Here is an 18301-nt window from a genome sequence, read left to right on the forward strand (position 1 = left end):
CATGGTCGAGTTGCCAGAAAGAAGCCTTTACTGCACCAACGCCACAAAAAAGCCAGGTTACAATATGCCCGACAACACCTTGACATGCCTCACAGCTTCTGGCACACTGTAATTTGGAGTGACGAGACCAAAATAGAGCTTTATGGTCACAACCATAAGCGCTATGTTTGGAGAGGGGTCAACAAGGCCTATAGTGAAAAGAATACCATCCCCACTGTGAAGCATGGTGGTGGCTCACTGATGTTTTGGGGGTATGTGAGCTTTAAAGGCACAGGGAATCTTGTGAAATTTGATGGCAAAATGAATGCAGATTGTTATCAGAAAATACTGGCAGACAATTTGCATTCTTATGCACGAAGCTGCGCATGGGATGCTCTTAGTCTTTCCAGCATGACAATGACCCAAAGCACAAGGCCAAGTTGACCCTCCAGTAATTACAGCAGAAAAAGGTGAAGGATCTGGAGTGGCCATCATAGTCTCCTGACCGTAATATCATCAAGCCACTCTGGGGAGATCTCAAACGTGTGGTTCATGCAAGATGACCAAAGACTTTGCATGACCTGGAGGCATTTTGCCAAGACGAATGGGCAGAGCTATACCACCTGCAAGAATTTGGGGCCTCAGACAACTAGTACAAAAGACTGCATGCTGTCATTGATGCTATATTACCATTTCTCCAAGGGTATGCAAACTTTTGAGCACAACTGTACAATTTTAAAATTTAAAATACTTTTTTTTTTTTTACAAAATGTAGAGCATTCATTACCTCTTTAAAGGAAAAAACAAATACATAGTCCTTATGAGCCATAGAAGGTGGTCTTTTCATTAATGTTAGCATTGATGGTGTGGTTCAAGCCTAGGTGATAGTTTGTACCTATTGAGCAATTAAATTTCACCATATAAACTCCATTCTAGTTTTGATTTATGAATAAGGCATTATGGATGGCCCTAAATTAAATATTTTGCAATTTTTTTTTTTTGCATAAACCTTTCTTGTATTTTTGCCATATCAGGTGTCATCTATGAAGTGTGGTCTTTTGCCCATCTGTCAAGAGGCTCTCATATTGGGTGACATCGCTTACTACAATTACCAAGGCAGCCTGGACGAGCAAGATGAGCGCATAGAGCTCCAGAAAGCTCTTGGACCCTCAGCAAAGGTAAACCACAAACAAACTCAAGGATGCATGTTCTTGGCATGCAGTATATAATGGAAGGGAAGAAACTATAACATCCTTGTGTCCTTTATTTTTATAATTGATACATTATCATTTTTATAATTATGTATGTGTGTGCTGCAGGTGTTGGTTTTGAGGAATCATGGGGTTGTTGCTCTCGGGGAGACCATTGAAGAGGCCTTTCACTACATTTACAATGCTCAGTTTGCCTGTGAGATTCAGGTAAAGTGCTCATGATGATACACATGCAAGTACATCAGGGTTCCCACGCATCCTGGAAAACCTGGAATTTTGCAATGCAGTTTTCCAGTCATGGAAAATTAGAAAAATACCTAAATGTCCTGGAAAATATTAATATATTCTTTTGACTGTGTTACAACAAGGTTTCCGTTACATGCACAAAAACATGGTAATGATCGGACTCGGAATAGTAGTCAAATACACAAATTTGTATCGTATTGTCACTGCCGGCGGCTGCGTGTTGTGAAACGTCATCAACGGTTAAGGGAGCTTACACCCTCATGATTGATTACAGCATCAGCCAATCATGTGCTTGGCAATCGCGATCCAACCAAGGCAGATCGTATGATTGGTTATAGCTACAACCAATCTCGTGCTTGGCTACAGCAGCGTGTGCACAGTGATAAGCGACATTCGTGAAACTTCTCATTCATAAACAAACTAAATAACCTGGTACATGTACTGACTGAATGATAGGGGTATGTTGTTAGTTTACTTCATCATCGGCATGTAAGTCTACCTTGTTCATCATGGAGAGAAAAGAGCAGAAGAGCTATTAATGTGTAAAAGCGACTGATGTTTATATATGTTGAGGGGCCTTTACATGACTCGCGTCAGCACTGCCGAATACAGTCTATGAAGTGACGCGTCAGCACAACCTCTGCTCCACACCAAAGTGTTTTTTCACATAAGTTTTTGCCTTGCAAATTATGTCTTCGAGAGTACAAAGCTGCAATAAATATTTTAAAACTGTCAAAATTTATGAAGAGATTGAACGTCTCATAATTTATTTTAATAAACTTTTTACCTTATCGTTTCCAAGTATCCAGAGACCCCAGTTATTGAACTAGAGTAAATGCATTCACCAAAAAAAAAAAACAGCAAAGACCTACTCTCTGCAGTCAAAGCAATTGCCAAAAAAAAAAAATTATCTTCCAAATAAATGTTTTCAATGTTTATTGTGCACATATTCCATTTTCTTGCGTGACAAGCTTGTAAATTCTCACTCCGTGATGCTTACTGCACCGTGGAGTAAACTTTACTCTTCGTGAACTTTTCTAAACTTTTACTAACTTCATGAAACACAAACAGAATAAAAAACAGCAGATGCTCCCGATTAAGACCTGAATCCAAATACAATGTGATATGATGCATAGATATTAAAATAATCTTGGATAATATGCGACGCTACTTCAGACATCATCGTTATCATCCTGGGGGGTAGTCTCTGGTTAAAGTGGACCAATCACAGCTGTTGTGGTCTGTGTCTATGTGCAGTTAAATTTTTGAAGAGGTTCACGTCAGGCTACGGAGTAGGCTTCACCGTAACTGCCATAGCTATGCGAAGCCTACGCCGTAATTTGACACAGAAGTATGCATTGCCCTAAAGGGTGCTTACACTAGGGAAAGCTCAAATGGAGCATTTGGCGCATGGGAGAGCAAAAGGTCAGTTTGGAAGGAGTGTATCACAGAGGGAAGAGGCAGTCACGGACAGAGATGGCTATTTAAAATGTATCTTAATGGCAATGTACCAGTAAACATTGAAACTCTTCTCCAGGCTCCCTCTCCACAATTTATATCTTTTTAGCATGACAGAATAATATAATGGAGGACAGGGAATAAATACACCGCATGTTTTAGTTTGTTTGCCATGTTTATTTTTCTCCTATTTCACAGTGCAACTAGTCCCACCTCTCCGATATTCCCATTGGTCAACAGATGCCTACACCAGAGCGTGTTGCAGCAAAAGTTTAAATGTTTTAAACTTTTGGTCGCATGGCGGAGCTTCTCTATCGGAAACCCTTGCATTTTCCCTCTCTGCCCTTCCGACGCACCATCCCCATTGAAATCAATGCATTCGCAGCGTTCTTTGACACAGCATAAACTCTAGTGTGCAGGCGCCCTAATGTGGAGGGCAAAGCGCCGCTTGATGCCTCGACTCAACTCATGTGGAATGCACTTTACAATGATGAAAGGATATTATTGAAACTCAAAATTATTATTATTATACTATTATTGTTGTCTTTTCTGGTAAGTCATGTTCAGCAGTTTAAATGCTGTTGTAAAATGATACACTACATCTTTGTTCTTATAATGCTTAAATATACTACTGAAGTCAGAAGATTTGACATGCAAATTTTAACTAAAGAGAAGGTAAGGACGTTATTGAAACTCATTACTATTATCAGACTATTATTGTTTTTTTTTTTAATGAAAAGTTCACAAACTGAATGGAAATTATAGATCTCCTTTGTTCTTGTAGTGCTTAAATACCATAAAGTCTCTTGGCAGATTTTGGTCATGAACATCTCAAAATGATTCAATGACTCTCATAGCACATTAGACTTTAATTTGTTGCCACCTAGTGGCATCTCCAGAAGGGGTCACTAAACTAATCACTGATCAAATTTGTGAAACAGAAGCAAGCCACACCAAAATAACCTTTATTTTTGCGGCTAATTCTACACAGTTGTGCAGATAATTTTCTATACTTGAATCATTAAAATAGCTTAAGTTGGTGCTTTTAGCTTATCTTTAAAAAAATATCCTCAGAAAACCTGTCTGTGGATCAGTGATTGTCTTAACTTTTTCGACCCTCATGAGTTTGCATCCCTGTGAGTTATAAACTTTAGACAATGATGACAGTTGGACCACTGATTTAAAAAAAATTAAATAATTCACACTGGATTGATAGCGTGGTGATTCAGCCTTAATACCTCGGGATGTGAATTAATTTTCAATAATTCAACAATCAGAGTCGGCTTACACCGCGGTTACACCTCAGCATGATCATCATGCATGCGCAAGATGACAGACAGAGAGCACTCTGGAGTGCACAGCAAATACAGACTATGTATTTATTATCACAGCTTTACGGGGATTAATAATCATACTGGGCTATGGAGCAAACTGCTTATCTGGAGGTGAGAAACTACCATTAAAAAACAAACAGAAATGGCAAAATAAAAGCTAGATTTAAATGGACACTTGTGTTTTTGCTTGAATTACACTTGTTGGGCGCATAAAATGTCCTGGAAATGTCCTGGAAAATTGTGGCTTAAAAAGAGTTGGGACGCTGTACAGGAAGTCAGGTATTTATTGGGTATTCATTGGGTATATCTGATGGCTATGTTCCACTTCAAAAGACAAGACAGAATCCTTCAATGAGATATTGCCAAATTAAATCTCTACTCATGGCTTCATTTCAGGAAGATACATTGTTGGACTGTGATCCAGATCTTGCCTTGAATTATGGCTTTTATCTCATAGATTTCTGGCACTGACAATGCCTCTGTCTCTCTCTGTAGGTGAAAGCGTTCTCATGTGCGGGGGGAGTGGAGAACCTGATCGTGTTGGATCTGGAGCAGTATAAATCCCGGACGCAGGTGGTAGCAGAAGCCGGAATCAACATGGGCTCTCAGCACAAGTGGAGACTGGGAGAGCTGGAGTTTGAGTCGCTCATGAGAATGCTGGACAACCTGGTATGCTTTTGTGTGTAAAAACATCTGCTATGTTCCTATAGCTGGTTGAGCATGACATTAGCAACACCAAGGAAAGACTTTGGAAAGAATGGAAAATCACATCTTTACTCTTATTGAATTATTTTTCCTTCTCTCTCCCACTTTCCTTCCGATTAGGCAGAAGTTTTAGTGTTTTAGACGAAAGGAGACAGACTTAACATGAGAGAGAGGAAAAAAGGAGTTGAAAAGCACTCCAGCCAAAACTCCTTTCACTCCTCTGCTCTATTCATCTTTCTCTCTTTCTCCAGCTGTACAGACTGCGCTGTTTTTTCTCTCTCCCTCTGAGATAGGGGAAAATGCAGGCATGTGGAAAGTCTGTTTTCTCAGCTGGGAGAGAAGAATGGAGTGATGTGAAAGAGGAATGAGCTCTGAAATAATGATATGGTGTGGCGTTCAGTGAGCTGCTACAGTGACGCTGCTGCCACCAGCTTCCAATAAACCAATATATTTTTCCTGCTTATGCTGGAGAATTTCAGTATGTGGTTACATAATGTTTGTTTGTGACTTTTCACACACCTTCAGCAAATTCAGTTTCCAAGCGTAGCTCATTGTACAAACCAATTCAAAGAGTTGAATTGTTCATTGATTTTATTCACGAAGGCCTTTCTTTTCATTCATCTCTGAAGGCAGTAAGTGAATGATTTAAGAATAGGGCTCATCCTCCCATTATCGTCCTGTCATGTGAGGATGAATTGGATCTACACTATAGTAGCTGGTTTGCAGACAGGTTGTTGTGGTTTTGAAAATGTCACTAGTTTTTATTTCATTTTGTATTTTGATTTTCTATTTCAGTTCAGGTTTAATTAATAGTTTTTTTGTATTGTTGTTAATTACTAATTTTAGTTTCCCTATCATTTTAAATGCACCACAAATTGTTCCAAATGCCACACACAAAACTTTATCAGAAAATGCAACAGATGAATGGTTTTACTTGTTAAACAAACAACCACTTATTGTCTTAAGATGGTGCAACAGTGCCTGTCCACTTTTTTAGCTGTCTTTAGCTGGGATTTCATAAAATTCTTCATTGAAGAGTTGAAAGCAATGAACCAGCTCCATTGTGAATCACAACGTAACCATCTTTCGGGCAAAAATACAAAGTTACAAGACTGTACTTCAGTACTCACATGAAGCATTGCGTATGATGTAACAGAATTAAAAACGGAAGCATAATATATTTTTTCACTGCTAGTTTTTGTCTTCATAATAGTTTTTGTTCATGGTAAAACCCTTGGTTTGTTGTTGGTCAAATATCTGTGTTTTATAAATATTTTGTATTTATTTTTTGACTTTCAGGGTTACAGGACAGGCTACACATACCGACACCCCATCGTGCGGGAGAAGCCACGCCACAAGAGCGACGTGGAGATTCCAGCGACGGTAACTGCATTTATGTTTGATGATGATGAAACTCCACGCTCCCCTCTAAAGTTGCAACAACAGAGACAGCAGAGAGAGAAAACACGTTGGCTCAATTCACCCAACTGCTACATGAAGGTTAACGTATCAGAAGGAGCTAGCGAGGAGAACGGACGCACCAAGACCATGGTGAGACTGACCTGCAAGTTCATAAATAACTTAGAACTTAGTAAACATTTACACAGTACAGTCTTGGTAAGCATTAAATGCTTAAAGGTGAAAGGAGTTAAGACAGTAAATCTCTCTTACTGTATCAGAATGTCTTCAGGTGGATTTTGGGTTACAAAGAGCAAGAATGTGGTTATTTCCTGGGCGTTCCTGATGTTGAGCTGCAGACAAAATAAACTCATAATTCTGTCATCACAGCTGATCTTTCCTGAAGAAATGTGCACTTCTGAAGCCCCTGAATATAGTTTACGTCTGTTTGAGAGAAAAATGTCAGTTTACTAGAGTTAACCACCACTTTATCTTTCTTGCTTGTCACATGGAAAGCTGCCTTCTGTCCTCTAGTGGTTTGTTAAAGTGTTACCGCTTTGGGTACACTGTAAAAGCCTATTTACATCAAGAGTGACAAAGCACTCAGCGTAATTAAAATTTTTATGTGGCTGTGCAAAATGTTTGCATACCTGAACGAAACCATTCTGATCATTAATATGCTGTAATATAGAGATTCACTTGCTTGAATGCTAAATAAAAAAAAAACATGTATTTTTATCTGGAATACAAGTTTCAAACACATGACCCAAAAGCTTAAGCTTAAGTCCTCTTAGAGGACAGGGCAGTAATTATTTTTTTTTTAATTTTAATTAAAAGTAATTATTTTTTTTCTGAAATAGTTGTGTGCCCACGCAATAAGTTTTGCGTTCCGTTGTAATATGTTTTGCGTTCCCTTGTAATATGTTTTGCGTTCCCTTGTTATAAGGTTTGCGTTCCCTTGTAATAGTTTGCATTTCCACGCAATACATTTTGCGTTCCCTTGGAATAGTTTGTGTTCCCTCACAATAGTTTGCATTCCCTCAAATCACTGCGTTTCCTCGCAATCATTTTTGCTTTCCCTCATAATAGTTTGCTTTCCCTCACAATATTTTGCGTTCCCTTGTAATACGTTTTGCGTTCCCTTGTAATACGTTTTGCGTTCCCTTGTAATAGGTTTTGCGTTCCCTTGTAATAGGTTTTGCGTTCCCTTGTAATGCGTTCCCTTGTAATAGGTTTTGCGTTCCCTTGTAATACGTTTTGCGTCCCCTCGTAATAGTTTGCGTCCCCTCGTAATAGTTTGCGTCCCCTCGTAATAAGTTTTGCGTTCCCTCGCAATAGTTTGCGTTTCCACGCAATACATTTTGCGTTCCCTTGGAATAGTTTGCATTTCCTCGCAATAAGTTTTGCGTTCCCTCACAATAGTTTGCATTCCCTTAAATTAGTTTGCGTTTCCTCGCAATAATTTTTGCATTCCCTTGGAATAGTTTGCATTTCCACGCAATACATTTTGCGTTCCTTTTGGAATAGTTTGCGTTTCCTCGCAATAAGTTTTGCGTTCCCTCAAATTAGTTTGCATTCCCTTGTAATAAGGTTTGCGTTCCCTTGTAATAGTTTGCGTTCCCTTGTAATACGTTTTGCGTTCCCTTGTAGTAATTTGCGTTTCCTCGCAGTAAGTTTTGTGTTCCCTTGTAATAGTTTTTGTTTCCTCTGTAAAAAGGTTTGCGTTCCCTTGTAATAAGGTTTGCGTTCCCTTTATTATAAGGTTTGCGTTCCCTTGGAATAGTTTGCATTTCCACACAATACATTTTGCGTTCCCTTGTAATACATTTTGCGTTCCCTTGTAATAAGTTTTGCGTTCCCTTGTAATAAGTTTTGCGTTCCCTTGTAATAAGTTTTGCGTTCCCACACAATACGTTTTGCGTTCCCTCAGAATAGTTTGCGTTCCTTTTGGAGTAGTTTGCATTTCTTGCAATTATTTTTGCGTTCCCTCATAATAGTTTGCATTCCCTTGCAAGGATTTTGCGTGCCCTTGTAATAAATTCCATGGTTTTAGTATAATAACCATATTTTAACCATGATATTCATAGTGAAACCATAATAATAATAATACAGGAAAATGAAACCTATGGTAATATAAATCATAATTTTGTGGTTACTATGGTTTAAACGACAATATTTACCATGGTTAATCTATAGTAATTTGGTTTCCACCCAAATCTATGGTTACTACAGTCTACAACTACAATAGTACTATTGTAAAACCATGGACGACTTCTGAGTGAACATAAAACTATAAAATAGTAACCATGGTTTTGGTGGAATCTGTGGTTTTACTATAGTCATACTGTTGTAACTATGATTGTAGTAACCTTTTTACTATACTGTACCATGGCTTTACTATAGTGATACTGTATACTGTATTAACCATAGTTTTTTGCAGAAACCTGGTTTTACCATAGCTAGTTAATGATTAGTATTGATTCATGGTAGTAACTATGAAAAGTAATCATGTTTTGTTTTTGTTTTGTTTTTTTTGGTGGAAACCATAATACAGTATACTGTATCCATATAGTAACCATGGTTTTATTATTAACCATGGTTAATCTTTGGGTTACTATGGTATTACTTGAAAAATCCCATGGTTTAACTATGCTATTTTTATTAAATGCTTGTTAACCACAAAATTAAGATTTTGTTACTATAGTCTTCGTTTTCCTGTATTATTATTATGGTTTCACTAAGAATATCATGGTGAAAATATGGTTACTGTAGTAAAACCATGGTAAATTTAGCATGAGGGAATGCAAAATTATTATGATGAAATGCAAAACTGTTTCAGAAAAAAAATTCCGCCCTGTCCTCTAGAGGGCTCCATAGAAATCAAATTGGTCAGTTATAGGGTTGCTCCAATATCAAAATTTTGGCTTCAGTACGATACCAGCCCTGGTATCTCAGTATCGATACTTAATCGATACTTTGGCAACAAATAAATACTCTTCAATTACTGATGAAATCACACAGAAAAGGGCTTGATTAAAAGAACTGCTGAAAGTCTTTAAGATGCAAATTCTGTTTTTTCCATTGAATTTTTTTCTGGATTCCATGTTTTATGTTTTAATTAAATGTTATTATCAAAACAGTGCTTAATCAAATGAATACATAAAGCTTTAATCAAATAAAATTTTAAATTGATTTTCAACAAAAAACAGCTATGCTTTTTTGGTCAAATAAAATGCACAACAGAGCTTAACAGTATAAATGAAAATATATGTGACAAATCTGGCTGCTACTGCACGACTGAATTACAATGTGCTGATATTCAGTACACTTGATTTTTGTTACATTGCTTACATTGAACAATACGTTTATTAATAATAATTATTATTATTATTTTTATTATAATAATAATAAACAATTTATTATTGAATTATTGTTATTAATAGTTTTATTGGTATTTCTTTGAATATTCAGTTTTTCTATACAATAGTAATATTTTTCTGTTTTTCAATTTCACGTATCCTGTTTAACAGAGCTTTTATTTTGACGGATCTTTGAGTGCCTTCTCTTTGGTAGTTTTTAATAAAGTCTTATTATAATAAATGAAATGCTGAAATACTTGCAAACTGAGTATTCACACAGTCGCTCATACACTAAACACAATGCATTATGTGCATCACATGCTGTGTGTGTGTGTGTGTGTGTGTGTGTGTGTGTGTGTGTGTGTGTGTGTGTGTGTGTGTGTGTGTGTGCTGCGTACAGCACGTGTAGGCTGCTTATTTAATTAAATGAGATCCTTCCGCTGTTTAATGATCACACTGGGCCATATAAAGATTTTTATTTTATACATTTTCAAATTGTCATTGATTTAATCTAAAAAATGTCACATCCCATAAATCTTTGCTAAAAGCACCACACTGTAGTATGGTACCGAAATTAGCAACAAGATGATATCGTACCATTTTTTATTTTTTGGTATCGCGATATTTCATTTGTACCAGTATACCACACAACCCTAGTCAGTTAGTGTTTTTTTATGTGGTTTTTGCTTCATTTTGTTGACACAACAGAAAGGAAAAAAAACTTGCTTTGTTGCCAGACAGTTGTTTTAAATTTGTTCTTGGTGTGATTTAAACCATTACTGAGTGTGTAAGGTTAAACGATTGGATGCAACCATGTCTTTTTGGCAAGATGAGAGAAATTAGATCATAGCTTTTTAATTTCAACCAGCTGTTTCTAGACTTTATGCCAAGCTCAAAGTACTTGCACAGGGCTTCATTACCTTTCTAAACAATTCCCAGTCTGTATGTCTAATTTATATTGTTGAAATATGTTAAAAATCTCTTTATTCCCTCACTGCAGTGGATGAAGTCAGACGAAGGGAGTAACACCAGCGGGACTCCAATCCGCATTGAAGATCCCAACCAGTTTGTCCCTCTGAACACAAACCCCAGTGAAGTCCTGCAGAAGAGAAATAAGGCGAGTTGTATATCTGAAGAAATATTAAGCACAGTTATCAAAACCTTTAACTCTGTTCCAAACCTAGTGAGCTGCCTATCTAGGCAACATTTTTAGGCATCATAGGGATAGTTCTTGCATGAAGCCTGTTCCAAATAGTAGTTAGCTAAATTATGCTGCCTTATACCTAATATTTGCACAGTTGTATTGCTTTTGGTAGGTAAGGCAGTACCAGAATGTAAATCAAAATTTACATCCATGATGGTGAATTGAGTGAAGGGAACTTTTTAAGTTTATTACATACTGAATAGTATTGATAGAAAAGTGTTCACATTAATGAATTTTTTTTTTTTTTTTTTTTTTCTAAAACTAAGCTTTTGATATCAAACATGGAGTTGTCTCTTTTTGGTGTAGCGCACTTGAGTGGCCTTTAAGAGTTGTTGCCCATGAAGCATTTTAATTTAGTCACTTGTGAAGTTCCATTTTGGTTGGCATGCTGCCTTGGAATATAGCTGCCTATAGTCACGAGGTTTTAAAACCGCTAAATACTGACACGTTACTTGGTCTTAAACAGCTGAAAAATTTTTGTTTCAGATCCGTGAGCAGAACCGGTTTGATATGATGACAGCAGGCCCACAGTCACAACGGCTGGCAGGAATCGTGGTGGAAAGACCGCTGGTGAGTGCAACAGAGACAGTGCTGTGAAAAAGTAGTGGCACAACCAGCTATTACATTTAAGGTGGCAGTTTGTTTTTCACATGGGTGTTATAGGTGTTTGATAACTTTTTTTTTGCTTCAATAAAAAAAGATATATTTTTGAAAACTTTATTTTGTGTTTACTCAGGTTGCTTTTGTTTTTTGTTATCTCATTTGAAAATCTAAAACAATTCTTTACAAAAACGTTCCATTAGTTAACAACATTAGTTAACATGGACTAACAATAAACAATACTTATTAAGCATTTATTCATTTTAGTTCATGTTAATTTCAACATATTAGTACATTTTTAAAATCAAAGATTGTATTAGTTAATGCACTGTGAACTAACATGAACTAACAATGAACAATTGTATTTTTATTAACTAAAATTGTAACCTAATTGTAAAGTGTTACCAACAATTTAGTATGAAAAATACACAAAAATAGAAGAAATCAGGAAGGGGCAAATACCTTTTCACAGCACTGTACATTACCCACAGATATAGTGTGAATCCAACAGTCAAGCTGGAGGTGTATAGCGATCTGTGTCTCTAGGTGGCGCCAGATACTCTCAGAGACTGTAGAACTCATTCAGGGGGAAAGCCTCATTTTAAAGCAGGGTCTTATGTAGCTCTTTTTTTCTTTAAGCAACAGTCACGAATTAAGGTATAATCCATCTGAGGGTTTTCTGATTACTGTTTATGCTTGATTATGTTTGATCTTTTCAAAACATGAAATCACAATTCAGTTCAGTTTTAAGATGTCTACTTGGGTTGGGTGGTATGGCATGTGTCAGCTGGTATAGATATTGGTGTACCGTTTATACAGCGATTGATATATTTGCATGGCTGTCAGTAGGCAGACCTGCTTTACACTATTTAAAAATAAATTAATTAAAAAACCTCATAGGTTAGGGTTAGTGCCGTGAATTTTGTTTGTTTCATATACAAGTAACTTCTGTTATATTTAAGCCAGCTCGTGCTGCTTCAGGTCTCTGGTCTACTTTTGTTTCTTACCACATGTATGTGCAGTTTTAGCAGCAAAAACATTACAACAATACTTATATAAATTATAATAAGTAAATGTTTATACCAGTGAATTTCCATTTAAAAATAAAGTAGGATGCAGGTGATTCACTCATTTAACCATTGCTGAAAAATACTAGAGTTCACAGCGCCTCTGGTCATTCTGCACATCATTTAAAATGTTCACTTCAAACCTTCCAGTGTAGACCACCTCAGGCTGTTTCATTATGTCGTATCAAAGGGCATGGTGTTAGGTACATCAATGTTATGACTTGAGGCACATTATTATAAATGTTAACTGATCAAGTGTCCAAGTTCTTAATATAAAAAGAAAAAATAATCAAATGATAAGAGGCATCATCATGTTTTTTTCAATTTATAAACTTTTTTTCTTTTTTCTTTATTTCCCCAATTGAATTTCCAAAAAGAAATTGTGATTATACCATTAGTATGATGTTTAATTTCTTGGACTGTGAAATAAAATTGTGGTCATATCACCCACCCCTAATATCTGCATGAAGTGGCCCACATTGTTACAATAATAATGTCTGTTATTGTGCATTTTTCAGTTTTATATTTGATTGTTTGTTTGCTTCCAATAAAAATAAATTGTGCATATTGATTTCTTGTTGAATTTATCTATATTTTGGTTTTGAATGCACAATATTAAAAATAGTTGATTTTGTGATATTTCCTGACACTTTTTCTCCCTGAATGACTCATTTCAACATACAGATGCACCTTGACGTTAGTACATTTTCTTTTTTTTTTTCTATGCTCTGCCCACATGCACACTTGTGCAGCCGTACATGGGTGATGACGAGGAACAGACAGGCCCTCTCCCTCCAAACCCCTTCAGCGAGCTCTGCGAGAAAGAGATGGAGGAATACCAAAAACGAGTAGAACGGCAGCATCTCGGCCTAGACGGTAAAAAACGCTTACACACTTCTTTAAAAAGTTAGCTGTTAGTTAGAATTCCCCTTCAGTCATTACTGTCCCATATGCTGCTTGCAAAATGTATTTAATCAGAATACATGCTAGTTTTAAATGGCCTGCTATGGAGAAACAGTCTGCATAATGGTGTAGTTGTGACATCTACCAGCAGGGACTCTCTACCAAAGCTAACCAAACCCTGACCCCTGATTGCAAATTAACAAATAAATACCCCTTATATGCATGACACCTCAGTTCTTTTTAAGCACACTTCTTTTCCTGTTCCCGTAGTCACACTTAAAAATGACCCATTCAATGCTAATGATATAGCTCAATGACCCTCAATGCTAAAAATCAATATACTGTTAAACAGATGTGCGGCCAGCACTGAACTAACATAAAGATACACAGCCAAGATAAATGACTGCCTTGCCGAAGAGTTGCCTTTTTTCTTTGTATGTCCTCCTCTAACCTGTCTGCCACTCTTAACTGTTTCTCCCTGCCTTTCTAACTGTTTGCTAACCCAACTCACTCCTGCAGATGATGATTTCGAGCAGCTCACATCAGACGATGCTTCCACACTGTCTCAGTCTGTGTCCCAAACTCAGTCTCCACAAAACACTCCAGCTAAAGAAGGTATAACTGACTGAACGACCCAGCTGTCATACTGACCTACAACTGTGTGTGTGACTGTGTGTGTGTGTGAGTGTGATCATTCATTGAATTGATTGGGTTGATTGCACATGGGTTGATTGCATTGTCTGAACCGAGCCTGTTACCTCTCTCATCTCTTTTAAAATTGTACTATTTTGTTTCAAATTGCGGTACTTTTGCAGTGTTAATATGAGCACCACCGTGAGTACTAGCAAAAGCTGTTTACCACTGTAGCTAGGTAATGGCTCAGAAGTCCTTAGCTTGCCATAAAGCACTTCAAGAAATGAAAGTCTGTAAACTGCTTGCCGAAGGCATTTTCTGTGGAGACGAGCAGAAACAAGAAAGGCATTTTACAATAAAAGAGCAAATTATACATCAATGCAGGTTTACTTCTGCAATTTCAGACTGTACTGGAAAATGGCTTGGTTACACTATATTAGGTGGCCTTAACTACTATATACTAATGTTAAATACATTAAAAAAACTATGTATTTACTGTGTAACTACATGTTGTTCTGCAAAATGCCCACATTTGCTGCTACTGAGGTTGAGATACAGGTAGGTTTAGGAGTAAGGGTGGGGTTAGAGTTAGGTTTTGGGGGAAGGGTTGGGTTAGGGGTAAAGTTAGCAGTGTAACTACAAATATAATTAAATGCAAGTACTTTAAATGTAATTACAGTGCAACAACATGTATGTACATAAGTACATTGTATCAAATGGTTAAGTACATAGTAGTTAAGGCCACCTAATATAAAGTTGGGTCCAATGGCTTTTACACCAGCCAATCATTATTATTATTATTATTATTATTATAACAAAAATATTATTATTGTTATTTAAATAATTTTTTGCATTTTTATTGGTTGCATCAGTTTTTGGCACACTTTTTTTTTTTTTAAGCGCAGGTAGTCATGATATGCGACCCTGACAATGCATCCACAGCTAACTAAAATTTGACTGCTCCCTATAGTCAGAAATGACACGATGGAAATAAGTTAAAAAAGAATTAATCGCAGCTGCAAGCAAAACTCGTGCACAGTACAGTGTCAAACAGTCTTAGTTCCTCTTAAGTTTGAACATGCCCATGTGAAGTGTTGATACAGGTGTTGTAATGTTCTGGAAGGATATGTCAACGGACCTTACTTTTCTAGTCTGTCACAATGCCTTAGTCATATAAAGTAAGCAATACTTGTTTCCTATTTCACAGTCCAAATGATTTCTACAGGAAATTGACAGGAAAAGCTGAACATTCACAGCAGCTTGACTCAGAATCATTGCTAGGGGAGCACTGTAGAGACCCTTGCATAAACTGAAGATAAAGGCTTACATAGACTGAAATACTTATATGCCTTACACACGGCAGGGTTAAAGTGTGATATATAGTGTAATAAGAGGATGCATTTGCCCTAATCAAAATCTGTTGCATCAGAAATGCTGGTTAAGTCGGAGCCGTAGCCTAGTGGGCTGCGCTCATGATACGTGGTGCTGATGCATCGCGGGTGACCTGAGTTCGAGTCCCGGATCGTGAGGTCCCATTCTCCCTCTTCTCCCTCTCATTTCCTGTCAACTCTCTACTTTCCCTATCCCATTAAAGCCAGAAGGCCATAAAAAGAATCTTAAAAAAACAATTTTTATTAAAATAATGCTGGTTACCCAACCAGACATATTACGTTACTGATGATGGAAAAATAAATGGCAAACAATTGTTTAACAAAATGTTTGACAAATTCAAAACATTATAGATCATATTTGAACTAGGACATATTTCCAGCTTATTACAAAATATGTAGTAAATTCACACCTAAGCTACAAACAAATTTTTTTTTTTTTTTTTTTTTTTTTTTTAACAGTACTGTGAAAAAGTTTTAGGCACTTGTGAAACTGTTGCATAATGTGGATGTCTTCAGAAATAATACCATAAATAGTTTTCATTTAGCAATTAACATCATACAAAGTCCAGTAAACATAAAAAAGCTAAATCAATGTTTGTTGTGACAACCTCTGCCTTTAAAACAGCCCCAATTCTCCTAGGTACACCTGGACACAGTTTTTCTTGGTTGTTGGCAGATAGGATGTTCCAAGCTTCTTGGAGATTTCACCACAGTTCTTCTATCTATTTAGGCTGTCTCAATTGCTTCTGTCTCTTTATGTAATCTCAGACTGACACGATGATGTTGAGATCTGGGCTCTGTTGGGGCCATGACATCTGTTGTAGGACTCTTATATTCTATTCTATTTGCAAAAGTAATGTTTGTGAGTCTAACATTTATATTACATTGACACTGTAAAGCTGAAGATAAAAATAACCATCTTAAGACAAATGCTTTTGTGAAACATCTTATGTGCCCAAGACTTTTGCACAGTACTGTATATACAAAATATCAAATGAAGTGGCATCTGAAAGCAAGTGGATTTAATAAGTTTATCATTGTTGTGTTCACCATTTTTCATCTTTAGTCATATGTTGACACAGATTAGTGTAACTGTTTGAATCACTATTGTTATATTGTTAATGAATTAGTTCTGCTCTCTTCACCTTTCCTCATCCAGAGAACCACACCGGTGTGCTGCTGAATGGTAAAGACGACCACGAGGATGAGCTCATCAAGCGTGTGAGTCAGCTGACCACCAGCGTGGAAAGCGTGGAGATCAGCGTGCGCTCGGGGGAGAAGATCGAAGAGGCCCTGACGCCTGAGAGCTCACCCTCCAAATCTCCCAACAAGAAGAAAAAGAAATTCCGAACCCCGTCGTTCCTGAAGAAAAACAAAAAGAAAGAGAAGGTCGAAGCTTAGAGAGAAAAAGAATTCATGCCCATCATGTCTGTCTGTCGTTCAATGTTTTAAGTTGTCGTTTTGAATTTTAATTGGTTTGTTTAAAAAAAAACAAAAAACATTTAGTCAAACATGGCACATTTTTTTGGGGGGGGTCAGTGGTGGGAGTGAATAGATGGTGTAATGCCCATGTGTAGCATGTGCCATGTTTGAATGGTCATGAAAATGGGAGCTGTTTTTTTTTTTAAATGGAAAGCAATGAATGAAACTCATAGTAAACTGGCTCCTCACCTTATGGAAAGACTGAAAACAGATGTAGTCCTAATGATTTTAATCTCATTGATGAGCCCATAGTGCGTTGTTTAGTTCTGTTATGCTGAATGTTTTTAAGTTGAGCATACAGACCCTTTTATGAGCCCCTTTTCTTGCTGCCACGTCATCTCATGATGTCAGTTTTGCTTGCGTTGTTTTTCCGCTGTAGGTGGATGGTAGGTGTAATTGGTTACACTACACAGGAGACGCTTAAAAATCACACTGGAAACTGTTCTGGGATTATTTTAACAGGGTTTGTTTTATTTTTTATTTTATGTTGTCTGTATTTGTTCAAGAAATGGGTCTAAAATTAGCACGAGATCAGCAGCCATGAGCTGCATGTGTGATAATCCTGTGTAGAGCCACTCCAATATCCTCTCTGTGCTGGTCTTTGCCAAACAAAAAGATGTAAAAGCAACAAACAAAAAAAAAAAGCAATCACGTTTTAGTGAACTGTAATCTTGTCCATCTTTTCTCACATTTTGATTTTGTAGATTCATCTCTTTATATGAAATCTTTTTTTTTTAAATTGAAACCATTTCGTTTTCATTCAGTTTTGTACTCAGTTTCTATACTTTAACAAACGAAAAAATGACATTTTGATGCATGTTTTGCTAGAGTATGAACTTATATGGCTGCTTATGTAGAGGTGCCTAAATTCTTCAATCATGTAATAACTCAGATTACTAAACACATGTAACAAAAAAATATATATATGAAAACTGGAGTGATGTTAATTATATATAAATATATAATATTTTTGTGCTGCACTTTTTAATGTGGTATATTCAACAGAACAAGTCTGTGGATGATTTCAGCAGTTGGAGATTTGGAGAGAGGAAACAACAGAGGCGAAACACAAAAACATGAGTGAGAAATGTTTTAGCACAGTGAAAAAGGGTGGAGAAGGGAAACTCAACATATTTAGGAAATATATATATATATATCAAATAGTTTGGGTCCCAAAGAAACGCAAAAGTACAGGTCTAATGACTCGTGGGCATTTGGTGAAAATCTAGTCAATGCAAATTATCTCACAATGTTGAAACTTCATGTAGGTTTATTCTGGGCCTTTATTACCATTGTATGTCACTCATTATGTACATTTATGATGGTCATAA

At 36.7% G+C, this 18301-nt stretch overlaps 1 protein-coding gene across 4 annotated transcripts in view; it reads left to right on the forward strand.

Annotated features, from left to right (window-relative positions):
- Positions 1 to 17950, forward strand: part of add3a (adducin 3 (gamma) a) — a 160650-nt gene extending 142700 nt beyond the window's left edge. For 3 of the 4 annotated variants that reach the window (XM_051694867.1, XM_051694869.1, XM_051694868.1), the window contains 9 exons: positions 1014 to 1157; positions 1299 to 1397; positions 4724 to 4897; positions 6233 to 6484; positions 10691 to 10807; positions 11381 to 11464; positions 13314 to 13437; positions 13984 to 14079; positions 16648 to 17950. In XM_051694867.1, the coding sequence (XP_051550827.1) occupies positions 1014 to 1157; positions 1299 to 1397; positions 4724 to 4897; positions 6233 to 6484; positions 10691 to 10807; positions 11381 to 11464; positions 13314 to 13437; positions 13984 to 14079; positions 16648 to 16889 (1332 nt within the window). In that variant the 3' untranslated portion in view covers positions 16890 to 17950. The remainder of the gene's footprint in view (positions 1 to 1013; positions 1158 to 1298; positions 1398 to 4723; positions 4898 to 6232; positions 6485 to 10690; positions 10808 to 11380; positions 11465 to 13313; positions 13438 to 13983; positions 14080 to 16647) is intronic. The other variant, XM_051694870.1, reaches the window with a different exon arrangement.
- The last annotated feature ends 351 nt before the right edge of the window (positions 17951 to 18301 follow it).

Source organism: Myxocyprinus asiaticus, chromosome 50 (assembly GCF_019703515.2).
Source record: "Myxocyprinus asiaticus isolate MX2 ecotype Aquarium Trade chromosome 50, UBuf_Myxa_2, whole genome shotgun sequence".
Taxonomy (NCBI): Eukaryota; Metazoa; Chordata; class Actinopteri; order Cypriniformes; family Catostomidae; genus Myxocyprinus; species Myxocyprinus asiaticus.